The sequence below is a fragment of the Canis lupus genome, chromosome 1, assembly GCF_048164855.1.
Source record: "Canis lupus baileyi chromosome 1, mCanLup2.hap1, whole genome shotgun sequence".
NCBI lineage: Eukaryota > Metazoa > Chordata > Mammalia > Carnivora > Canidae > Canis > Canis lupus.
The window spans coordinates 29,338,730-29,352,504 of NC_132838.1; the positions used below are offsets into that span (position 1 = coordinate 29,338,730).

A 13,775-nucleotide genomic window follows, 5' to 3' on the forward strand; every position below is an offset into this window, starting at 1 on the left:
ATAGTGCTTCTGTGATCATTATACCTAAAACAGCAAATACACACATACACACACACTACTTTTTGCCCTTTCCTTTATTTCAAAGCCCTATTACCAACGGATATTATATATTTACCTATTTTTATTGCCTATCTTCGTCCTTCTCCCAAATGTAAACTACATGAAGGCAGATACTATCTGTTTTGTTCATTCCTGCATCTTTGACATCAAAAATGAACCCTAACAATTACAGGCTTATTTAACCCAACCACATAGGCTCTTAGAGAGATATAAATACTTCCTTTCTCAAAGAATCAGTATTAATATTTGAAAAAAGACTCTGGCCTTTCTTGAGTGATGTGCCTACCCCTAAAACATTTTTTGTGTCTAGTGCAATGGCAAAACCTAATTGATCAGTCTGGATCGTGTGCCCCTTATAGGTCTCTTCTAGGGTGGGAGTTGAGGTGTGGGGACTGGGGGTGAGGGAGGCTATGCAATCCATAGATAGAGAAAAGAAAATTTCCAAAAGAAAAATAGAGGTTCTATTAGCAGAATGGGGCAGGGGGAGAAGGGAGAGAATCTGGGGGAGGCAGAAACAACAGATGGCCACCACTGAGATTTTCCAGAGTAGGAAGAGAAATACAGGGATAAGCTGGGGCCCCTGGTATAAGAAGTATCCTTAAATAACTGTACCTTCAAACACTTTGAGAGAGGACATGCTGAAACCCCAGGTATGCCTGTATGGGATCAGTGTGCCTTGCTTCTTGAATGACTCCCTGTAGGGAGTTGGAGGAAGGATCTCCCTAGCATGAATAATCCTGACGCTTTACCACAGAAGCTGGAGGGAAGATAGAAAAATCAGGGATCAGCAGCAGAAACACGATTTCTGTTCTTCACTGCACATAATATTGCTCACCAGCTCATTGGCAGAACTCTGCATCCATGACTATAAAGATCAACTAACAACTCATTTTAGGTAAGGTTGACAATGAGTTAGTTTGAAAATAAGCAACAGCTGGGAAGTGGGCATATGTACATAGACTCACATTTGGAAAAAAAGAAAAGTAGAAATCCTGCCGTTATTATTTAGCTTAAGGCTTTTTGTCTATGTTTGTTTGTTTTCCATACACCCAACCATAAGGTATTTTAAATGTTTAAAATTTATTCCTGAATATAGAAAATGTTTCCTGGGTTCTCCTGAGAGTGGGGTGCTCTGGCTAACCACAGGCACACACACGTTCTTCCCATAGTACAGTACTTTAAAATTAATAGCACATGCAGAGGAAAAACTAAACCCTTTGACGTCACTCTTGAAATGAGGAAACATAAACAGAAAAGGCTCCACTCCAGTAAGCTGCCAGAGTTGAAGCCGATTGGTCTCTGCTTTTCCTTGCCTGTGGCAACTGACAGCACCTCCCAGCCTAGCAGGCCGGCTGCCTGCCTGCTCCCCGAGCCAGTCGGTGGGTCTGGGCACTGCAGCAGGCTCGGCTCTGTCCCAGCGCTTGCCTGGGAGAAAAGTGGTGGACTCACCCAGAGAGAATCTTTCTCCCTTCTTTCTCTCTCGATCTCTCTGTGTGCTTTTGTGTTTCTTTCTTTTCTTTTTCTTTTTTCTTTTTTTTTTCTTGTTTTTTACTTAATTATATTTCTAATCCTGGATGAAGTTGCTGGATTCTGCAGCACAAGTCTTCATGAACAAGCCGCACCGCTCAGAGATTTCACGGCATTCAAAGGTCACAGAACTGCCACTATGGTTAAATGTCTTGTTTAATGGTTGAGGTAGGTACAACAAATTTAAGCGGCAAGCTCATTTTTCTTGAGAGAACAGAATCACAGAGAGATGGCAGGAGTTTTATTTAAAATGAACCTGTACATATATATTTTTTGGTCTGTGATTGTTACTACAGCAACCAGCTTTTGAATTTCCTTCCTTTTTCTAGGCGAACTGACTAAACATTATCACTTACCCTGAATTAACCATTTCATTCCAACCAGCCTAATGAGAGACTCTGGGATTTTCACTGCACTTTGAGCCCTCATGGAGGAGGGCTTCTTTTTTTTTTTTTTTCTTTTTTCTTTTTAAGTGAATGTAGTATTTCTTCTTCAACATAAATCTAAGAGTTGGATCATTTTGCTTTTCGGTGGAGACAAAATAGGAAAATATTGGTACAGAGATTGGTGAGAGTTGCGGGACAGGGAAAAAGAAAATGAGTTGTTTTTTTTTTTTTTCCCTTGAGTTTGTCATGTTGGTTGATAGCAGACTTCAAGATGAAGACATTAGTAGGAAGAGAGGAATAAGGTGGTAGTAAAGTTGAAGGTAGAAAAAGGTAGAAAAATGAATTCCTGAGGAAAATGCATTTTATCATCTTGTTGCATTTTCAAAAAATATTCTGGACTTGGAAGTCAGCAGAGGAGGTGCAGGCACTGAGTTAGATGACCAATGGTTTAGAGCTATTATTTATAAAGGAAACTAAAAAGTTCTTTATTCACACTGTGAATTTGCTAATTATCTTTTCCTACAATAGTTAAAGGCAGAGTGAGATATTTAATTAGGGACTTTAATGATTGAGCCTAGACTCTAATTAATCATCCATAGATTCTGTTCTTCATGTGCTTTTAGCCAGAGTGACTGTTTAAGTAAACCTCTTTGCACCAGAAGGCAGGCAGATACAGTAAACACACTAAATGCTGCAGGAAGCAGGGCAAATAACACAGAGTTAATGCTGTTTTCAATGGCACATTATTATTGTGCATTGAGGGGGACCTCTGCTAAAAATCATTTCTGTCCAAAGAGTCCATTTTTGCAAAAGCAATTCAAGTAACACATGGTTAACATGGATTTCCTTATTATCCTACTCAAAGTTATGCAATAGCAAGTAAGACAGGATTATTTGAAACCGTAACTCTGTTTCCAAAATTTCTTACTTGATTTTTTTAAAGGATTTCTAGTCCCCCCCTCGAGAAATAGAGATTATAAAAACTAGGTCACATTAGCAGAAATATTCAGCAAGGTATCAAGGATATAGTGCATTTCAAAGGGTTAACAAATTTAACTGCATAAGACTCTAATGTACTAAGTTAAGAACTGCAAAAATCTTAGCTCAAATGCAGAGGATGTGCTGAGAATGGACAATTGCTTTTCTGCAGCGCCTAGTGGGAAAACAAGGACTTTGTGTGTTGCAAATGCGGCTCCTCCATTTCCTCTGCTTTATCTAGTATTACCGGCTGGGGAAACAAAGATGGGTGTCAGTAGTTGCGTCCTGATTGACATTTTCTCTAATAAAATAAAGTCGCTTTTTGTTTCAAGTAGAAGCCCAAAGTTAACTAGTTGCAACTCCAAAGACTGGATATCCTCTTTATAAGGATTTTTACCTGACTCTGTAAGCTGTCCAATTTCAGACTAGTACTGACTCAGTTAAACAACAGGAGACAAAATCAGTGGTGACTATATGTCAGCAAATTAGCTGGGAGAAACTCTTTTTTGAATCAAGTTACTCAGGGTGAGAATGGAAAAATCCAGGATGTGTGAGGAGCAGACATTGACTTAGGGAAAATAATTGTACCAGTACATCTTTTGGTGCTTTACATGGTGTTCAGCACAAAGCTACTTATTGTCAGTTCTCAATAAATATCTGGTTAAAATGTTTGTGAGCATTTACTACCCTTCACATGTTGTAAATTATTTAAATGATTTTAAAATATGGCATTTTCGACTGTCTTTGAAAAACGTTTTTGGTGTTAGTCCAGCCTGATTTATAATCTAGAAATCAACACATCAATAGTACAGAGGAGAGCATTCCAAACATTGACTTGTGTGATTTTCAGCCAAAGGACATCCTACTACAAACAGATGTAAAAGTCAATTGACCAGGTTTCCTCAAAGTGGGAATGTACCATGTTGAAAATGTGTCTGCCTAGTAATTAGTCTTCAAAAGTCTAATTTGTTATTAGCTGGGCTCAGAGCACAGGGGATGCTGCTTGTCAACTTACAGAACATAGTGTTGGAAGGGATTTTTTAAGCAGTAAACAAATCTCAAGCAAGATGAAGATGGCTCATTATATTAAAGAGAACTATCAAAATTAAGAATTAAGATAGATTTAAGAACATCTAAACATAGCTAACAGGTATTCAAGTGTTCAACTCACACTGACTTTGGTGGGACAACTTATTGGGGAAAGTGGTAACTAACTGGGGACCCTCAATGTACAGAATGCCTTAGTCAAAAACTCCACCGTCCTATGGTGGATACACATGTGGTACTTCTCACATGTATCCCAAAGTAGCCTACAGACAGGTGGGAATCCCTCCTCTAGGAGATACATCTGGCTGAGGAAGAAGTGATTTGGCATTTGGACATGCAATGAGGCTCTCTCTAATAGTGCTTTCTCACGGTGGCATCTCCATGAACCCTAATGATGTGCCTTGGGGAGCTCTTCCGTCATTCACTTAGGAGCAGCCTTGTGATTGGTACCATTGGCTTCTGCAAGCATCCTAGGTGGATTTGTTGACATACTAATTTTGATGCATGAGATGATGCATACTTGACATATTAGCAATCTATAAAGTGATTGATGTGGAAATTTGGGGGAGTAAGGGAAAAGGGTTGTAGAAACCCAAACTGACTACCTACTATATACAGGTATTGTTAGAGATTCGAATACAGAGAGTGAAGTGTGTCAAAGTTGTAGTATGTAACCAAGGTATTTATACTTTCCCAAGAATCATTTAGGTATCTAAATGATTTAATTTGTACCTAGAAAGTGGCAGTATGGAATACAGTAAAAAGACCAACAGGCAGAGATGGGACCAGGGTGGGCATCATACAGGTTCTGACTAGCTCAGTGACTCTGAGCTGCATACTTACTCTTGACCTTGGTGTCATTATCTGTAAAGGAAACCGATTGTATTATGTTTCTAACAGTCCTTTTTAGATGAAACTTTTTATAGCGTTCTTCATTTGGAGTTTAAAAATAATATATATATATATAAAAGTGAAAATATCAAACCTTTGTTCAAAAAACATCACCATGTGTTTTCAACATCAAGTGAATGAACATAAAGATAGATAAGTAATGATTTTCACCTTTGGGATATTTATATTTTGTTTATACATATAAAGGAATAGCAGAGTCTGTGTAGAGAAATGGAAGAACAATGGAGAGTTTGGAGGGATCTGGCAATGAAGAAAAATGAAGCAGAGGCGCTTTGGGTGGCTCAGTCGGTTAAGCATCGGCTTTGGCTCAGGTTGTGATCCTGGGGTCCTGGGATCAAGCCTTATATCGGGCTCTCTGCTCAGTGAGGAGTCTGCTTCTCCCTTTCTCTCTCTGCCTGCCACTCCATCTGCTTGCTCTCTCTCTCTCTCTTGCTCTCTCTCTCCCTCTGTCAAATAAATAAATAAAATCTTTTTTAAAAAAGGGAAAAAATAAAAATGAAACAGAACAGGTGACTTTATGTAAACTGGAATTTAGGAAGAAAATTCAATTTCATATCTATGTACTTATTTCTATTATTGTGATCTTTAGTATGATCAATTGAAAGCATTGACATTTTTCTGAATGAATACATGTAAAGATGGTCTTAAAAAAATTTAACATTAAAGACAGCCAAAGTTTTCCCCATTGGCTGAATTAAGTTACTACCCAGACTGGAAATGGTAAATTAAATGAGTGAACTAAATCAATGGTGATGATTATGTCTTCTCTATCATCGCTTGAACTTGGAACCCTTAGGAGTCATAGAGAGCAGGAGTCCTTTGAGAACTTTAACAGAGCCTCAGATGCCAGCAGCCACTTGGTAGAAGCAAGGAATGGGTCACAAGCTATGATGGGCTTAAATATTGATGTAATGCGGTGGTGTTCTGGGAAATGACCTTACATGGTGGCTCAGAACTTCCACACATGACCCATGCGAGTCGGCACATTAAATCCTTTGATGGCTGCTTTATACATTTATTTGCGTGTTGTATAGGAGTAGGAAAATAATAGCTTTAGCCAATATGCCAGTAAAGAAAGTTTATTTCATATACTGAACCTTCCTCCTTCCCTCTCTTCCTTGTCTCCTCCTTTTGTTACCTTTGTATGGAAAAAATTAAGATTGGTAGTGAGATGTTGATGGAGTTTCCTTTTGTAAAATTTGGTGTAATGTTTGTTTTAGTTGGTAAATTCATACAAGATTTTTCTATTAAAATTCCTGCTCAAATTGTTTTTTTATTAATACCTTTTGTGTTTTACATTGTCTTAATTAACATATAAATAAGAAATATATAAAATATCTTTTCAATGCAATGAAATTTATGATTCCCTACCCACTGCTTCAGACATAAAAAGGAAAGATTCTGTTCAAAAGAAGAGTTATACAAGACTTAAATATACTGAACAATATTTCAGAGTTTTAAGGTCTGAGAATATGGCTCTCTTTCCGTGGGATGGGAGGTCAGGTCCATGGTCAGTCTGGAGTTGGAGCTGTTTCCATGGGTCCAGGTGTAGACATGAGGAGGTTAATATATGTCTGATTTGGTCAGAATTTGGTATCAAAAGATATCAAATGGTTGATTACTTACATATTCTTTGACTTTAGTAAATCTAAGAACATACCAAATTGTATTTATCTTTATATTGTTTATAATATTTAAAAAATTAGAAGCTTCCTGAACCCAATCATAGGTGAGTTGTTGAATATGCTACTTTAAATCTATGCAATAGAAAACCATATAGTTATTTAAAAGAATGTGCTAGATCCACATGCACAAATCCAGAATGATTTTTAAGATGTATTAAGTAAAGAAAAAGCCCGCATTAACATTTCCACAACTATATATATACATATACATATGAATACATATATACATATTCATAGGAATATATATTCATATAAATATGAATATATAGGAACTAACAAGAATTTCTAGAAATTCAAATAAAAATCTTAACAATGGATGCTTCTGAGAGAAGTTGGAATATGGGATAGGTATAAGACTTACTTTTCACACATATACTTTAGGATTGTTCAATGTTTCTCTCCTTTAGTTTATTACCTCTACAATGGGGGAAATGACAGATATTTATTTATTATTGTGTGATATTTAAAGTTGAGAAAAAACAGAAAGTAAAAGAAAAGTTTTGTTTTATTTTTATAAGGCTTATTAGCTTCTTCCTTCGATTTTGTTGATTTTTTTCTGTGTACCTTTGGCATGGTGAGGGAGGACAGCATGACCAGGAATAACAGTCCTGAAGTGAGGAGACAGGCCATCACTCCCGCTTAAGTAACTTTGGGCCAAACATCACTCTGAGTACCAATTTCCTCGTGGACAAAACAAGGGGCTTAGTAAAGGTCAAAGTTCCTTCTAGCATTCACAGTTGTCTTAAGAATACTTTTTGGGGCAGCACAAGTGGCTCAGCGGTTTAGTGCCAACTTCAGCCTAGGGTGTGATCCTGGAGTCCCGGGATGGAGTCCCGCGTCAGGCTCCCTGCATGGAGCCTGCTTCTCCGTCTGCCTGTGTCTCTGCCTCTCTCTCTTCCTGTGTCTCTTATGAATAAATAAACAAAATCTTAAAAAAAAAAGAAAACTTTTTGGCCTGTTGCATTTGAGGTTGTTCTCCATAAATGGAATATACATATTTTACTGTACGTATTGTATTGGTTTGAGCATTTTACCTAAGTATTCTACTTCCTAGTTTGTCAGTTTCATTTAATTTTTCGAATTAATTTAAACACACAAAATTTATATTTATCCAAATAATGTTTAGGGAAACCACTCATCTTTGATAGACCCTTAAAATGAAAATATACTACAACATCATTTATTCACAAAACAGTAGAAAACACTTTGTATAAAGATGTGTAGTTCATGTATAATACAAGCAAGTAGTGCTTCAGTTTGAATATGATTTATATATTTTTCAATTTTCCAGGAGGGAAGAAAAAGACTTTCATTTCCCTTTCTCATTATACCACTTGCCAGCTGTGTCCAGTCAGATGAAAGAACTCAGTCATTCACAAAGTGTAGAAGCATTCTCATAAAAGGAGATGCTGCAGTAATACAAAGGTCTAAAGAATGCCTTGATTTAGGAAAGGTCATTAAATTCAAGAAAAAAGTTGTTTTCCATGTAATAGAAATACAGTATATTTCTATGTCTTTAGTGTTCTTGTTTTTTTCAATTAAATGAAAACAATTTCAATTTGGTTTTCAATTTGATTGGGAAAATATAAGTCATTTTAGTCAATACTGCTTATTTTGTATTTTTCTAGGCTTTTATTATTATGTTTGGAGTAGAGTCATCTTTAAGTAAAATAAAATGAAAGGGGTAGACATAAAACCGATAAGAATTTGTGTGATAGCAGTTTTTGAATGACCAGAACCAACATTCTAAACTTTTCTCCCTCTCTCTAAATTTTTTAATTATTAAAAAAATAATTAATCACTTAAAATAATTCATTGGCTTACAAATAAAACAATTAAGAAATACTGTCCTCTTTTTTATTAATATATTGCCTCCAAGTGCCTAGATGTGAGTTCATGAGAGAGAGGACTCATGCATGAAGGCAAGGACTTTCTCAAACTTGAAGACAAATGTATATAAAAGCTTTTCGTGTGGTTATTCATGTCAAGAAGATGAGTTAGAGAATATATCTTATTGTAACTATCCCCTTTAATTTAATTCTTTTTTTAAAAAGGCAATAAATACATTTATTAAATTAAGAGGTAATAATGATAATTTTTTAAAAATTCAGTTTACATATTTTATGTGATGGAAGAGAAGGGACAGCAAGGGAGAAAAAAAATGAGATTCAAATAATTTCAAAGGGAATAAACTTGTAACCTAAAGCCCTGAGTTCAAGTTCCAGATGCTCATCTTTCTGGGAGTAATATCTCCAGCAAGTTATTTAGGAATTTTGACTTTTGAGTTTCTGAAATGTAATTTTAAAGTGAGGTAACTTTAGGTTCTAAGATTTATAGGATTTACTTATTGTGCATGGCTTTTATACATAATTAGTCACTCCGTTATAGCACAAGTGTCAAGTCACTTCATTCCTGAAACATTCCTGTTGGGAGAATGTAACTTCACAGAAGTTACAGCTAATAGAATTGGTGTACAGTCCCAGCTTTTTTATGACAATTGTTTTTATTGTTTTTATATGTTTAAAATGCTTTAGTTTAAAATTAATTTTTAGTCATTCTAAGCATGAGTTGAAAAATTTACGCAAAACCTAAAAATATCTGTTTCAAATGTTAAAGCAATCTACTCAATATATTTATTTACAGGATGTTCCAATATATAAAGGAACAACACTATTTCACTTTAAATACATTCACAATGGATGAATCTGACACTTTAAATTTCAGAAGTTTGACTATGAGAGGCAGTATCGTGTAATGGTGGGTGGTGTAGAATCTGTGGTTTGCTTATTAGCAAATATGATCCAGAGAAAGTTACTTAATCTCTTTGGGTCTCACCCGAATTACTTATAAAATAAAGGAGTTTATAATTGCCTTATAAGATTGCTGAAAAGATCAAATGAGTTTTACCTGTAAAATGCTTAGAACAACGGGTGAAAGACAATAAGCATCATGTGTGTATGAGTTGGCACTATTTTCTTACAAACTATAAAAATTATTTCATGAACTTGTAACTATTTTGTGCATCTGCTGTTGGGTGCTTTAAACATTTAAGAGAATTATAGCTTTTTTATTTTTTTAACTTTCTACATTAAACAATAGTGTGTATACCAAACAATGCCCATCATATAATATATGTAATGATTCACTTATTATAAATGAACTTGTGCAACCCTTACCAAGCCAAGAACTAGAACATTATTACATTATTACCACCTCAGAAATCCATCATTAGTCCTCCATTCTTCCTTTCACCATTACAGAGTGAGACTCATTCGTTTGTTGCATATGGCTGTATTTTGTTTATTTTCATTATTCCATAATGTTTAATTATCCGAATATGCAAGGATTTGTTTGTCTATTCAACTGTGGAAAAACATTTGAGTTGTATCTAGTTTTAATTTAATTTAATTTAATTTTTATTTTTATTTTATTTACATTCAATTTGCCACCATATAGTATATAACACCCAGTGCTCATCTCATCAGTGTCTAGTTTTTAACATTATAAAAAATACTGGCTTGAGTATTCTTGTACATTTTTGGTGACTACAGGTTGTGTACCTGTAGTCCTATTGAATGTATACTTAGGAATAAGTCGCTGGCCAACCGAGAATATTAATGTTCAACCTTAGTAGAAAATCAAAATTGCTCAAAGTGGTTCAAATAATTTACATTCCCACCAACCATGTAAGATGGATCACTTCCTTACTAACCTTACTTACTAGCATTTAGTAGGTGTGTAATGATAGCTTATCATGGTTTTAATTTGCATTTTCCTAATTATTAATTAATTTGAGCACTTTTTCACATATGTACTAGTCATGTAAACACCCTCTGTCAAATTTTTAAACAAGTCATTTAGATATTAATTTATAAGAATTTTTTATATATTTTAATACATTTGGTTGCTATATATGTTACAAATATTTTCTTCCATTGGTAAAATATTCTGTTTTCTTCTTCAAGATTATTTTGGTCATTCTTGGTTCTCTGCAATTCCATGTAAATTGTAGAGTTAATATAAGATTCCTCCCTATGAAATTAAACACTGTTAAGATATCGATCAATTTGGGAAGATTGACATCTTTCCTGACTCTTCAAATTTATAACCTAGTATATGCCTCGATTTATTTAGGTCTCTATTAAATTCTCTCAATAATGCCTTCTAGCTTATTTTGTGGCCATTTTACACATTTCTTGCTAGATGTATTACTAAGCACTTAGTACTTTGATATTCTAAATGTGTCTTCAATTTCAATTTTAACGTTTTGTTACTGACACATAGAAAAACAACTTTTAAGTATCAAGCTATCAACCTTGCTAAACTCACTTATGAATTCTAATACTTTATTCTGTAGATTCCTTTCATTTTCTAGGTAGGCAATCTTACTATCTCAAAATAGTGACAATTATATATCTTCTTTTTTTTAAAAAAAAGATTTATTTATTTATGAGAGACACAGAGAGAGAGAGAGACAGAGACATAGGCAGAGGGAGAAGCAGGCTGCTTCATGCAGGAACCCCGATGCAGGACTCGATCCCAGGACCCCGGGATCACGCCTTGACCCGAAGGTAGTCGCTTAACCGCTGAGCCACCCACGCATCCCATATCTTCTTTTTCAATACTGAAACTTGTCTTGTACTGGCTATAATTTTTAGTAGATTGTTGAATAAGGTATTGTTTCAACTCTCAGGAGAGTTTTCAATATATTTTTTACACTAAGTATAATAGTCTTTATAATATTTAGAAGTTCCTTTCTATTTGTAGTTTGCTAGTTGTTATGAACGAATATATATCAAATGTTTTTTTCTGATCCCTATCATATGATTTTTCTGTATCATTCTATTGTGATGGTGATTGATTTTACAATGTCAAATCAAACTTGAAGTCCTAGAATAATTGTAATTTGGTTATGATATATTCTGCTTTTTTGTTCTAAATTGTTGTTATCTTGTTTCTAGATTGCAACTAATTTTCAGGATTTTGAAACTGTGTTGATGAGAAAGATTAGCCTAAAATGATCCATTTTGGTAACGACCTTAACAAAGTTCCACTGACCTCATAAAATTATAAATTTGAAAACCCTACAATTAATGCCTTAACTATTTTAATACCTCTCTAGAATTATATGCTGTTTTTAGGTATTTGATTTTATATAATTTAAGTTTAATGATAATTATCATTATTATGTTTTTATACATTACTTCCTGCATTTTTGAGCTTCTATATAGGATTTTTTTAGTTTAGTGATGATTTGGTTCAGGTTTTCTTTGTCTGAAATGACTTTATTTTGCCCTTTTTAAATGTGCATGTTTCTTGGGAACAAAATCCTAGATTGGTAATTTTCTTTCCCCACTTCAAGACATTATTATATTGCCTTATAACGTTCACTGTTTCTGTTGATGTCAGAAAACAGTATTTAAAAGCAATATCACAATCTCTCCTTTTTACAAAAATTTTCTTGACAATTTGTAATTCTTTATGCCTTCGGTTCCCAGTAGTATTGCCATTACTGCTTAGGCAGTAACCACCATTTCTTGTGGTTCTCTTTGCATTTATTCCTATGAAGATTTATATGATTTAAGTGTGCATCTTGATATCTTTCAATAATTTGGAAAATTACCATTAGTTATTTTTTTAATATTGTTTCTGCCTCATTTCCTCACACTGTTCTTAATAGGACTCCAATTACATACATGCTTATCCTTGAATACTTCTACTCTCATTGTTTACCTTTGGTCTCTTTGTTTTTCATTTTGGACATTTTCTTTTGACCAGTATTTTATTTTCCTAATTCTTTCTTCAACTGTATCTGATCTCTCACTTAATCCATTAAATGAGTTGACAACTTCTATTATGATATCTTTCAGTTCTAGAATTTTTAGCATTATTTTTTGTAGTTTCTAGATATCTTTCAAAATTCTTAGTCTTGTCTTTCATATCCTTGAATATATTATACATACAATTTTAAAGTCTTTGTAACTGCTTTATTTATATCTTTTGAGTGTCAACATCTATTATCTTCTAGTACTCCTGGTTGGATCAAATTGTCTTGCCTCTCAAATGCCTGGTTCTTTTTGGTGGAGTACTGGATATTGTATATTAAAAATATGGGGATAACTTGAGGCCTGGTGTGATATTATCTTTCTCTCGATAAGATTTACATTTGCTTCTGTCATGTTACCAGTGCCAGTAATAAACTTGATTGTCTTAATCTCATTTTGTGTTGAATGAAAAACAGTGGCTGGCACAAAATAAGTACTGCACACTACTTTTTTTTCCGCCACCATTCATTGTTTTCTCTAATGGTTGTGAAAAAAGAGAAAGGGAAGAAAGTATTAAGGATAATTTATACAGCATTATATGCACCAGGAGTAGATTCTCACTTTTTAAAAATTTTATTGCTTTTCTCTTATATTTGAAATAAATTTAAAAATGAGAAGTTGTATTCATCAAAATCATAAACTAAATAGATAAAAATTAGTATGTGTTCACCTTCCATATTTCACTATAGCCTTATAACCATTATGCAAAATTTAAAGAAAAACAGGAATTATAATCTCAACAGTGTAATCATTTTATTATATAATTATTATTTGGGAGTAGCACTGTGACAAACATTAATATTTTGGATATTGTTAATACCCTAATGAGATCTTGGGTTAAAGAACTATTTGTAATAGGCAGATTTTCATATGCACTTCACATTTCCGATTGAAGATACCTGCAGAACAGTATTATTTAATTCTTGATTTATGGTTTTTGTGTTTTTGTGCCTGGAGGCTAATGTTTTAGATAGTAGCTGATATAAATTAGCTACAATGAGCTATTAGCAACTTTCTTTATTCAAATAGTTTTACAATTTATACTTTCATACACACATATCTAATGTGAATAAAAATGATACTCCATATATGTTATATACAATCAAAAATTTTTATTATCAATACACTAGCTTATCCTGTGGAATAAGCAAATTAATTATTTAGATAGTTGCAAACAAAATATTCCTGAGAATAATAAGCTTAGATGTGCTATAATTACATTCTGGCCTATATATGTAAAACCAGATTTTTGGTGTTCTGTATTTATCTATTGCCTTTGGCAGTTTGTTGGCTTTTCTTGGTTGTTTGTGTCTTCCTTCCTAGTGCTACTCTATGCAGGTTTTTCCAGGGCTGGG

The 13,775-nt window shown here is 34.1% G+C and overlaps 1 protein-coding gene across 1 annotated transcript in view; it reads left to right on the top strand.

Annotated features, from left to right (window-relative positions):
• The first annotated feature begins 1,333 nt into the window (after window positions 1-1,333).
• The window catches only part of PDE7B (phosphodiesterase 7B), a 317,742-nt gene continuing 305,300 nt past the window's right edge, over window positions 1,334-13,775 (top strand). The window contains exon 1 of the mRNA XM_072824842.1: window positions 1,334-1,755. Within this exon, the coding sequence (XP_072680943.1) occupies window positions 1,735-1,755 (21 nt within the window). The 5' untranslated portion in view covers window positions 1,334-1,734. The remainder of the gene's footprint in view (window positions 1,756-13,775) is intronic.